The 12,624-nt window shown below is 37.3% G+C and overlaps 1 protein-coding gene across 2 annotated transcripts in view; it reads left to right on the forward strand.

The window, feature by feature from the left end:
* Positions 1-12,624, forward strand: part of BCKDHB (branched chain keto acid dehydrogenase E1 subunit beta) — a 124,596-nt gene that overhangs the window by 39,038 nt on the left and 72,934 nt on the right. For both annotated transcript variants that reach the window (XM_075046494.1, XM_075046493.1), the window contains exons 7-8: positions 897-994; positions 4,319-4,429. In XM_075046494.1, coding sequence (XP_074902595.1) covers positions 897-994; positions 4,319-4,429 — 209 coding nt within the window. The remainder of the gene's footprint in view (positions 1-896; positions 995-4,318; positions 4,430-12,624) is intronic.

The following is a 12,624-nucleotide window of genomic DNA, read 5'->3' on the forward strand; positions in this document are numbered from 1 at the left end:
TATTTTAAGAAGTACTGTTTGACTTGCTGGTACATAGACAAGTTCGCCTTTAGATCAGAACAATATTTCTTTTAAAATATGATATGGATTTCTCTTATCACAGTTTTAATCATTAAACCAGTCAAGATATAATGCATTGGAGCACTGATTGAAAACTAGCATGATTGACCTAACGTGTTTCCACCTGAAAACTAGTAAATGGGTCTTGAGTTGAGTGAAACCACCTCTAAAGTTTTCGAGAAGAAAAGACGTTTAATTTTTGTCTGCTTCCTCTAATTGTGGTGTATTTTTGTGGCTAGATAACAATTTTTTCAAAGCAAAAACATTTAAAGTAATTTAAAACTGCTATAATAACAAGTTCTTGTTGGCACTTTTTGTGTAGGTTCTGAAAACTTTTTCCCACTATTTAGACATAAAATTGTGGGACATCATTCTTGGCAGATATCAGGAGGGTGCCGGCACAGCTTTTCCTTGTCACCTGACTATTAAAGTAAAATTTCAAGGCTCTCTTGATGCTTATTAGAATTAACTGCAGCTTTTACTTGAGATTTTTTTTATCAGTTGTAGCAGTGTCCATATCCAAATCTGATGCTGATATTTTGACTTGGGATACATCAGGACTTATTACTATCATTATTGTGTATATGTGTATCTTATTGCTGTGGTATATAACATAAATTAAACACTACACTGAATGTGTTTGTAACAGTATAATTACAAATACTTTTAATTACAGCTAAGCCTTTGAAATAAAGATTAATACTCAATGTGATTTTGGTCTATTGTTTTAAATGGCATTAAAATTGAAGAACATTTTTAGCATATATATTTATGGGATAATATTGAATAATAAAGGAATCTAATGCTTATTTTTCCCTTTGTTTTTATTTATTCAGTGGAACAAGTCCCTGTGGAGCCCTACAACATTCCACTGTCTCAAGCTGAGGTGCTGCAGACAGGCAGTGATGTGACACTGGTTGCTTGGGGCACTCAGGTCAGTAAGGCTGTGACAAGTTATTTGTCATCCAGCAAAGCCAAAGCTAAGGGTTAAATGATGTTTGAATAGTGTTACGTTCAGGCTTAAATGCCGGACAATAAACTGCGTGCATCTTCCATCGCTATGTGCTTGAATAAATGATTGCCAGTGTTTATACTTATATGAAACCTGCTTCTTGTTGTGTAAGATTTTACTCATTTTTGGTTGAAGCTGACTCTGGAAGTGTGGAAGAGGTACCTGTGCAGGAGGTTAATGATTTATCTGTGATTATGAAAGTGATATATTTAAGAATCGGGCAGTGAGATGTGACTCTGAGGAAGGCAATGGGAAAGGAGAGTTCAAAGTAGTAGTATGCTGAAAAAGTATAGATTTTTACTGCATTATTTTAAAAAGTGCAGTCTGGGGTTTTCTTTATACAGAGTGTTAAAATCTACTGAATATTTAATACAAATAGGGATCAATATAGTTTTGATTCTAACAGTTATATTTCAAAGCTGTCCAAGAATATGATTGGAACACCCCTACCATCCCACCCTCCCCATTAAGATGTGCAAATATTGAAAAATCTGGTAAAAAAATACATGTTAATTTTCAAGAATTATAGAAAAGAAATTTAAGTCTAGTTTGGAATTAGCAGAAAAATCTTTTTATTGTCTTTAACCTATGATTAAGAAGATTACTATTTTCCTGGCCTAATTATATCTGAGAATTTTTTAGAGGATGGAGTGTTATTAACTTTCATCACAAGAGTAATGAATTGATCTTTGGGCTTGTGCCTTTTGGAGTGTGGTTTTTTTTTGGTGTGGGTTTTTTTTTCTTTTTGTTTGAAATCTGTAATCTTCAGTGCTTTTCTGTGATAGTTTCCTTGTCGTCAGACTACTTGATCTCCTTTATATTTATGTTTATCCCTACTAGTTGCTGATACTTCGCACTGGTATTAAATTATGGACTCCTTCAATATTTTTACTTGTACTTGTTTCTCCAGTAGAAAAGTTTCTATAGTTCTGCCTGTTCCCTTTTGAAAGTGCAAATTTTTGTTCCATTTGGATGAAATCTTAGTGTTCATCATATCCCCCAAAATTGAATTGATAAAGTAATGGTTTGAAAGCTGCCCGTGGAGACTTAATAATATCCTGAGTTCATCCAGTAGGCAGTAGTGCTGAGAGGACTTGGAGTGACATCCTTCAAAAAAACTATGTGCTTTGGAGCTTGGAAAATGTAGGCCAAGTGTTAAGACAGGAGGTTCTTTTGATGTGAAAAGTAATAGGACAGATGTGCAGCCCTAATCCAAATTTAGGAGCTGACCAAATCACGGGTGTGGCTGTATAATACAGCGTGGGGACACATATTTAGCGCATACACACTAAATGCAGCGTGCTCTGGATGTCTCAGATCAAATGTGTTCCGTGAGTTTGTGCTGAGGGTGTTTGCAGGCTGCGTACAAAAACTTGGAACTTGATTGCGAAATGTGCAACCAATCCAGAGTTTATTGTCAATAGGCAGCGTGATTGCACGTACTCATGGGTTGCTCCTCGTATGATTTTGGATGCCAGGTAGTTGCTTGGCAGCTGCTGCTCTGGTGGGGTTGCCTGATGCTTTCTTGGGTGGTACTAATAAGGAACAGTAAAGGCTTTTAGTTCCTCTCCAGTTGTGCTCAGTGTTTTATGGTCATTAACTAATCCTTATCCCTGTGAACTAGGTAAACATTCTCACTTATACATCAGAGAAACGGCAAAAACATCCGTCCCATGTGTCCTGTGGAAAATTCTCAAACCTTCTTATTACAGCAACAGATGTATTAAAAGTTTAAACAAAAGTACTGCAATCTATATTTTCTTTTTACTATTACCACACTTCTATTGATTTACTTTTTAAAATAGGCTTTTGTTGTTTAGCTATTCATATCTGCATTATGTAGATGCATGTTTAAATCCTTAATCATCTTGTTTCAGCATAGATTTTTGCTCTGTGGAGAATTCAATGCTGCTGTCTGACCATCAGGCAACTGACACTGCCTGACCGTGTCCATATTAAATTCTGTTGCCTTCCAGACCAAGATGACCTCATCTAAATTGCTTATTGGAGATGGTCCTTGGCCTCCGACCCCTTACCTATGCTTAGAGGTTTCTCAATGGAGGTCATCTGCCTCCGTCCAAACCTAGTATTACAAAATGTTCTAACAATAAGGAAAACATCAGAATTTATTGACAATGTCATATCAAGAAATTCTTTATTACCTTCATATCTCATGAGCAAATACTTTTTGCTGAGATACTTGTGGAGGATAATCTAAGTTGTTGTTATAACGGTTATTTTCTGTGTTGGAGCATTTGCTTGCTAATGTTTGTTTTAGGGAAACCAAGGCTTACAATACATTTTGTTTAAGTGTTATATAACATAATGTCAAGATACAGTTTTGAATGTATGCAGTATTGCTTTCTTTTCTGTTCATATCATAACATAGCTTATCAAAAGGATACCAATAGATGTGGATTGTTTTGCATCTACTTTGACACACTTACATGTGCTGCTAAATATATTCCTTGACTGGTGGATAGTATTCTAATATATTCTAATTTAGTACAAGCCTCTTTAGCAAGAGGGGAATACATTTTTGGTTTAGTAAAATGTTAATTGTAACAATCAGATAATGCAACATTTGTACTGTTGGTATTAAACTCTGTTGGAAGACCAGTGAATGGTCATATTGTCATATTATTGCCAATATGCTTTGATTGTGGGGGTCAGGACTGGATGTTTACAGGTAATTTTTTACACGGTACTTACTCTCTCTTAACTGTTCATAAGATAATGCTTTGGAGATGATCACTTGGTAATCTATTGCACTTTCAGTAAATTTCAGTAAGTGTAGTTACTAGGACTATTTTTGAATGTACATAATGCTTCTTGCAGGTTTTCATGTGACTGCTACATCAAAATACATTACTCTGATATATTTGGGTCTTAGCTTAGTTACAGTCCGAAAAAAACCTTATCCTAAACCCCAAACTGACTACAAATATAAAATAGTGAGGCCTGATACTGTTCACTGAAAGATACTTTTCTAGAAAGCAACAGTTTTGTTTTCAGCGATTCTGCATTGAAGTTAGTTTTTGAAATGGTGCTAAAATACTAGGAATAAAGTAAGTGGTAAATAAGAATGAACTGAGTAATAAATGCTTATTATATTACTGAATAAAAAAGTTTCTGCTAAACATGCAGGTAATATGTTAAATCACTGCTTGTATTCAGTAAGTGTAATTTAGAACATCTTAAACAGAAACTAAATGTTTACTTGGTCATAATATGTTGCCTTTTCAGGTACATGTGATCAAAGAGGTGGCAGCAATGGCTCAAGAAAAGCTTGGTGTGTCCTGTGAAGTTATTGATCTGAGGACTATCTTACCCTGGGATACAGAGACTGTTTGTAAGGTAAGGAAATTATGTATGTTAATTTAAAAGCACAACAAACTAAAAAAACCTCACTAATAACAACAATTTAAATGCAAATAATGATGTCTGTTCTTTAAGGTTTTTGAAAGGCCTACATTTTTTTTCTCTGTATTGTGTATATTGTTCTGTATTTTTTGTTCTGTATCATATATATATGAAGAGTAAACGTACATCACATAAACCAAACATTTGCTTTAGCATTGAACAAGAATTACATTCCAGGGTTCAAAATAATCTTAGAATACATGTTCTTTGCATTGAAGCAGAGGGCAGGATTTAATCATATTTGTGTTTGAAAACTGCTTTTCCGTGATTTCTGGCTCTTTCTGTCATCTTTGCTGTCTTTGGATCTGAAAAGATCAGGTGAAAGCTCTTTTTCCTGCTGTTTTACACCAAGACCTTTATCTAGTTTTAGGTCTGCAGTAATGTGCCCTAGTTTTGTTTATCCATATTTCTAGAAATAAATGTTTTGATTTAAGGTATATGAATTCTTGGGCTGGGGAGAAAAGGTAGTATTTACTATTCTGAGACTATCTGGTTTGAAATTCATGGGTACTGTGAAGTCCTTGTCTGCTTTATGGGAGTCTTTGATTTTGCAAAGAATTTCTTTCAAAGCACTGGGCAGCTGAAACTGTCATTAGAATTTCCATATACTGAGAGACCATGGGAAGTGGTTATTGTACTTACATATACCATGGCCTGCTTACCTTCCCTGCGCCCCACCCCTGTACTGCTTTCTCTTTAGCAGCTAAGAGCTATTGGGAGGAAAGACCTTAAAGGAAATAGAAGGGGGAGTATTTTCCAAAAGTCTTTCTAAATGTAAGAAAGAATCCCAAGGTACACTTTCTAAAAGTGCCATTTGGGAAATAAATAAAAAAAAATAAATTAAAAAAAACCAACAAAAAAACCCCCAACAAACCCCAAACAAACTGGAGATCATGAAAGTGAAACTTTTTATCTGGAAAACTTGATTTCCCCCCTCCCAGTTATTGTCTGACTTTTTTTCCTGTTGTCCTGAATTAGCAATTTTTTGTGTGCATTATTTACAGTGCTTGTAATATCCTCCCCCCCCCCCCCATTTTTGACTTAGCTGTTTGAGGTACTTTTAACATGATAAATACATGAATAAATGTAGATTCTGCAAGATAAATGTTATTATTGGTGCTTTGGGAGCACTCTTAGACAGGTCTTTTCTGTAACTATCTCATGAAAATTAGTCTGAAGTCTCTTCCCTGAAACCATTCATTTTTTGTTAAGCTACTTGAGAACTATGAGAGAAGAGCCTCCACCTGATTGCTGTACAAATGCTGGTGACTGTGCTTTTGGACTGCAATGCTCTGAAAGGTTCTGCAGGTGCTTTTGTCTCTGGATTATTTACAGCATTAACAATTAGAGCACGTCCAAAGTGTACCCCTCACTTTACAGTAATGGCTCCCTTGATTTAAGCTTGGACAAATTGTGTGGATTAGCAGAATGCTTGCCACTTGTTCTGCGAGTTTCCTTAATCTGGCAAATCCACAGTCCTGCAGGACCATCGCTAACAACTCGATGGGTCCTGTTTCAATCTCTGTACACTAGCTCATTTTATGCTGCTGATCAAATCACTCTGAAACTTGAGAGATGTCTGCAGCTTAGTTAACTCAGGCCTAGTAACTGTAGTGTACTGAGTTCAGATAACCGTAGGGATGAGAAGAGCCGTGGGCTTGAAAAAGGTGTGTGATTCCATCAAGGACCTTCTCCGCCTACAGTTTCTAGTTTAAGGCAATAAGGTATCATATCTACAGCTAAGTCAGATTGTACAGATGTTTAAGTAGGGCAGATCAGGCACACCTCCTTATCTGACTCTCTCTCTGTATTTGGAGTATCTTAATTGTGTAGACAAGTGTTTTGTCATTCTGTAGTCGCTCAGTAAGGGGCTCGCACTTGGTCAGGTGAAGTATAAGCAGAATAAGTGTGATGAAGGGAAAGATGAGCCGTTGGTCTGCTACTCTATGGCAAAGCTTGTGTTTCTCCACAGTAGGAATTTCACTGTTACGTTTGTCTGAGGGTCTGCCAGTGGGACTGGATGGAGCAGGTTATGGGAGGAAAGATCCATGTTGGGCGCCTGCTGTTGGCAGTGTCCTGTTGTCCGGTTGTGGATGTGTAACATGTTGTGTACTTACACGCATAGCTATGTGTTGCTTCATATAAATTCGATCTTCTCAATTGAAGTGTTTTCAGTGCTTATTTGCAGTGTATTTCATGTTACTTGGATGTACTTTCTATCTGTAAAAAATGAAATGTGTTGAGTTGTTGTCATCAATATGAAGAGAAACTTTGGCAGTAATAAATGCTTTATAATCCCTTCTGGACAAGTAAAATTATTCCATTTTTTTCGCTAAATTTTTCTTCTTTAAAGATTTGAGCTGTCATTCTATGAAAACAAAGTATGTCTTTGAAATAGCAGTTAAGTCTGTTTCATTGGACTGGACGTGCACCGAAACACTGTCAGGAAAAAATGCAGCTCTGCACAGAAAGTGCAGAGGTTTAGTTGTACAACGTCTTGCAAATGTGTACTTTAAAAATAGATACTCTGTGAAGATATTCAGCTTATGTTCCATTCTGAACATTTTTTAAAGTAACTGTGCCATAAATAAAGGGATGGAACAGATAGACGTGTTGCTTTAAATCTGTTAATGAGTTTACTATTAAGAATTAAGAGAGTTATTTCAGGACAAATACACTGCACATTGGTTAGGCAGTTCAGCTATTTATTATAATAAATACCAAATCGTAAATGTTTTTAGCATTGCTCTTATGTTAGTGCGCCTGCAGGCTGGCCAGTCTGATGGGAGAAATGTTAAATTATCTTCTGTAGATCTTGTCTGTTTTGCTCAGCTGAAAATAATTAGTCTTTGTATTTGGTTCTATGCAACACTGAAACTTTTAAACTTAATTTGCATCCTGGACAGCTTTTAAAGTAATTGCCAACATAAATAGAAGGATGGAAGCTGTAGTCGTAACTGCTTGCTGTAGTCTCATCCCAAGAGGAACTGCTTGGTGCAGCTGTTGCAGGTGACAGCAGCTTACAGTGTCAGTTCTGGTAGTGGAACTTGTTATTCCCTTCCTGAAATGCCAGTGTCATGACCAAGAGAGTGGTAGAAAAGTTGGCCATGCCGGAGAAAGTCCTCGGCTGTCCCTTGGTCTGCTTAAGTCCTCTTCACAGGCTCTTAAATGGTAACGGGATTGCTTTTACTCCAGTCTAACCAATAAGCAAATCCTCAGCTGTTACAGGCTGCCCTTTGCCACAGACTATTACTTATGTCACCTTCCATAAATCTCAGGCCAAGTTTTTATGGTTTTCCTTGTCTCACATATGTGTTTGAAATATGTCTGTCATCTCCTTGTCCTGTTGGACACAAAGGAAAAGGATGGTGCATGTGATAACGCTGCATCCTTATTGCCCTTCTGCTGGTGCTGGGATGCGTGGTCCTCTGCTGATGGGAGTCTGTGCTGTGATCTTACTGGAGAGCAGGACTTTGGGTTTTGATATGAAAACACAACTCTCAGTTTTACTGCTGGGAACAGTGTCCTCTGTGATCAGTACAGGCTGTTATTTTAGTCCTTGGCCTGCTGCTGCTTTCAGTCCCTGCACATGCACATTTCTGCTCCCATGTCTTTCATACCAACCTTAACATACCTGTTATGATTCCCCATGTTATTATGATTCTCCTGTCTGCTGGCTCTTTCTAGAAGGCAGAGAGCCTTATCTAGCTTCTTGTAGGCTGTGTGATTGTTCCTAATCGTGTGCCTAATGTTTGGGTTCCCTATGTTCCATATGGGTCAGTGTCATGAAGCTTTAATAAAGGAATTGAATTTTACAGAAGTTGTATGCATTTGCCAGTCTAAAACCTTTTACTCTGCAGGCTTATTTCATTCTTATGCTTCCCCAAGAAATGCTGTATTTTTATATATAGAAATATTTCTGTGAATTTTCCTTATCAGTCAATGTAATTTTTAAATAAAATCAAGGAGCTTCATGGTTGGTATTGGGGAATGAGCAGGGCTCATAACCTTAACTTAATTGTTGCTATCTTTAGAAATAAAATAACTTTTAACACTGACGTTTTCAATGCAGCTATTTAAAAATGAGATGCTTTACTTAACTGGAAATATATGCAACTTTAAGACTAATTTGACAACTGTGGTGTAGGCATGAAGAAGGATGGGCTGAAATGGGTAGTGCTTTGGAGATGAGCAGTAATATGTCAAAATTTTCACTACAAACCTAACTGCTTACTCTGCTTTCTGTAGCTGTTTCTATATAGGAAATTAGGTCATAAAAATACATATTTCATAAAACTATGAGAAGTTATACTTCACAACTGCCACCAGAGGCCTCTTTTTAGCCAAGTTAAGCAGCTGCTTTGACTTTGCATTGCTCCTATGAGCATGTTTATGAATATATAGCTCTGAGTGAAACATAAATACACATAAATATAGTGAACATATCAGTAAAATTAGGCAGCAATTTTAATTTATTTTCTTTGCATTTGTAAGATTTTGAGATTGTGTTCAGTTTTGAAATAGGTTAGCATTTGTCATCTGCCTGAGAAGGAGATGAGGGTGCACCTGCCTGGAGCAGACTGCCATGGGATTTGAGTGGATCCCAGCAGTAATTGAAACCTTTTCTTCAGTACAATTCCTGGGATTGGTAAACATGCAAAGTTAAGGGAACCCTGATTGAGTGTAATGTAAAGTCAGGTGAGATAAATTGCCCCCTCATTGTATAGCTGAGAGATGCCACCTATTCCTGACAGAAAGGACATAAGTAGTTGGCCTGTTTAAAAAAATAAAATAAAAATCTGACATCTCTTTGCTAGAATAAAAGCAAAGAATCTCTCTGTGTATATATTTATATATATAAAATATATATACATAAGGCTCCATTGCTATTTAACTTGGGAAAGCTTCTTGTGAAAGAAAGATGTCCTTCCCTACTTAAAGGCAATAGATACAGCGCCTTGCCCCTGAAAATTGATCTAGCCTGTTTCAAGATTCTCTAGCATTCTTAAAAAAAATAGCATTCCTGCTCTGGATCAAGAGAAAGCATTGATTTTATAGGCTGACAGCTTAAAAAGACATACAGGAAATATTTCAAGTCACTTAAGTTAGTTTAGACCTGTATTTTATTATTTGTATTCCTTAGTTGTCTATATTCAGTCAGAATTTGTCATTTTGAACATATTTCAAACTGTTGAATTTGTGGCTTCTGTGCATGTATTGCTTGATAGGCTAAATGCTGTGAAAGCTTAATGTGATGTTTCTTCTGAGCTTTATATTTGAGTTTTCATGTGCTTAGAAAACTGCCTTCTGAAGTGATTATTTTTCTGAATTTTATGAAGTGTTTGTACCAGAGAAACTTTTTTAAAAAAACTTGACTTTTTGTTTTCTTTTGATGATGGCAAGGACTGTTTTCAATAAATAACTTACTTTCTGGTTATATGCTTGGGTTTGAGCTAGTGTGCTTGTGTATGTCATGATCACTGAAACTTGAACTGTTCTTCTCAAAAGATTCAGATCACATTGAAAGTGTCACCTGTTAAATCTGCCAGAATTTGATGCCTTTTGTGCTGTAGAGCCTTTTAATAAAATGCAGCATTCTGAAGACGAAGATGGGAACCCAGGACCTTTTCCTTTTGGAGAGTGCCCTTCCTACAGGAATGATCACATTCCCGTTTGTTTTTTCTCTTACTGTTGTCTGGAGTTTATTCTGTGTGATTTTAGGGTAATAACAGCAATGAAATATGAGCAGGCTGATCTCTCAGTTTATCCGATATTTTGATAACAAGGTCACATACCCCAGGGAGATGGAAGACTGGATTGGAGAACCCATGTGCTGTCAAGGCAGTGAATCCAGGTCTTGCTCCTCTCGAACGTGTGCCCTTACCACCATCTCTGAAGAGCTGCGTAACTCATACACTTTTGTCCCCAGGGCCATGATACTTTGCTGTCAGTTCAATGTTAGCAAATTATCAGCGTGCTCAAAGCACACTTTGGTCTCTGAAGGGTATAATTTGTTGTGGTTGCTTAGGCAGTGAATCCTAAAGAGCTGTACGTATGAACTGTGTGTTGAGGTTCTTAAGTAAGCCTTTCATCATGCCTTACTTGAGAAGCCTGGATCTACTGCAGACCTGATGCAATGAGTGTCCTAACCTCCTGTCTTTGTGATCTGCTTTTGTGCCCATGTCAGGTTGCTTTCTGCTCTCTCTGCATAACATTGCAGTGTGATGTGATGTACTGTGAGATATCTGGGTGTTTATATGTAGTTATTTTATGCAACTTTCGCAAGAAAAATGGAATAGATTGTATAGCTTGTATGTGAATGAGACACCATGCAGTTCTTTGTGCTTTACAGAATTGAAAGTGAACTCAACCTTGACTCCCAATATGTAGCTGAATAGATCAGCATAAAAAGTTGTGGTGTTGTGTGTTGGAAAAGTGACACAAGCTTGTCTAAAGAGTATGTGCTGCTTTTGCTGCTTCCTTAGGAAATGTAACAGGGAATACTGTCTTTAGATTACCGAGCCTCTTGTCTATATGTACGTTCTCAAAGCACGATGTCATTTCATGGGCCAGTGAAAAATTTGGTAAGACACTTGTTTACTTTGACAGTCTTCGCTGATTTCTGACTAAAGCTCTTGCTTTATTCCCTAGGGCTGGAGTATGAGTGATATGGTGGTTATGATTCAAAGAGAGGAGTTAACTGTCCATAGAGTGGATTACTTTTTTTTGCAGGAGAGAATGCATTCCCTGTGCTTATTCTAACATCAGCATCCTTTGTCTGTATGTTTCATCCATGTATGAGGGAGCTGGGATCAGGAGTGATTTCTCCCCATTATACCTTCAACTGTAAACACTAACACATAAAATTAATGTGCTTCTCAACATACACTGCTTGTAACGAAACCTCTGCCTTGACCATGCTCTGCTGACTCCCCAGCTGTTGCATGTGCATGCCGATGTCTGCATTTAGTGCAGCCACAGCAAAGATGTCAGTTCCTATCCAGGCAGGTAAGGCTTTCCTACTACTTGATTGATCAGCTGTGTTACTATTGGAAGGCTGAGCTATCATGAAGGGTGCTGCTTAAGTAACTGGAACATGAGATGTATATGAAATATCTATAAAATTTGTTACTTTATCTTTAAACAGTTTTGTAGGTTATACTTTTTGTCCATTTCAGAAACTGAGTTTTGAGACAAAACTTTTTTTTCCCTTCATTATACTTAACAGATTTTCTTGTAAGCTTTGGAGAGATTAGGCTGTGTGGATTTTTCTGTCTATGAACTGTTGGGTTGTGTGGTATTGATTAAAAAGCCAATGGCACACTTCCCAGTGCTTCGCTGGTCACATTCAGGGTAAAATTCTGTGGTTGTAGTGTTTTTTATATTGAAATGCATATGTTACTGGAATTGGGAAATCTAGCTCAGGATTAAGTACTCTTAAGGGATTGTGCAAATTATTTTTATTCATGCTGAATTGAGCCGAGCATGTTATTTAAACTTTAAATCAATTAGTATCAATCTGTCATTTTCACTTTTGCAAGTGAAAATTAGCAAATGCACATTTTTGTGCTTTTGTGTTATTTAGAAGGCAAGTATTTGCCATGCGTAATGATGCAGATTTGCATTTATTACTGAATTAGTTATCCTAACTTCCTCTGAACTGTTGCTACTGTAGTACAAAGAAATGCTGAGAATTCCTTCATGGCTTAGTAATAAAAGCACTGTAAACTAAACTGCAGTATAAAGGGATTGCGTGCTACTGTGAGCCTGAATAACTGAATTTTGCAAAAAAATAGTGGTGTCTTTGCAGAAACATAGTTTTTTGGATTGATGTTACCAACGATACTAATTCTGAAGTTGCTTCTTTAGGACTCTATAATACAGACAAGTGAAGGGGTGTATGTTCTGCTGGGCACTTGGTGTTGCTTTGCTCTTCTGTAGGAAAGGTTCTGTAGACCTCCCCACGGAGGTCAGCATAAATGCTCGGCAGGCTGAAAACACATCTGCCTTCTCACTGGAAAGAGCAAATCTCAGCAAAAGAGAAAGCAGCCACGGTGGGGACCAGCACTGGGGAGCAGATGAGGGCAAACTCCGTGCCTGTTTTCCATTGAGGCTATTCGATGGGAGCC

This window comes from Buteo buteo, chromosome 15 (assembly GCF_964188355.1).
Source record: "Buteo buteo chromosome 15, bButBut1.hap1.1, whole genome shotgun sequence".
Classification (NCBI taxonomy): domain Eukaryota; kingdom Metazoa; phylum Chordata; class Aves; order Accipitriformes; family Accipitridae; genus Buteo; species Buteo buteo.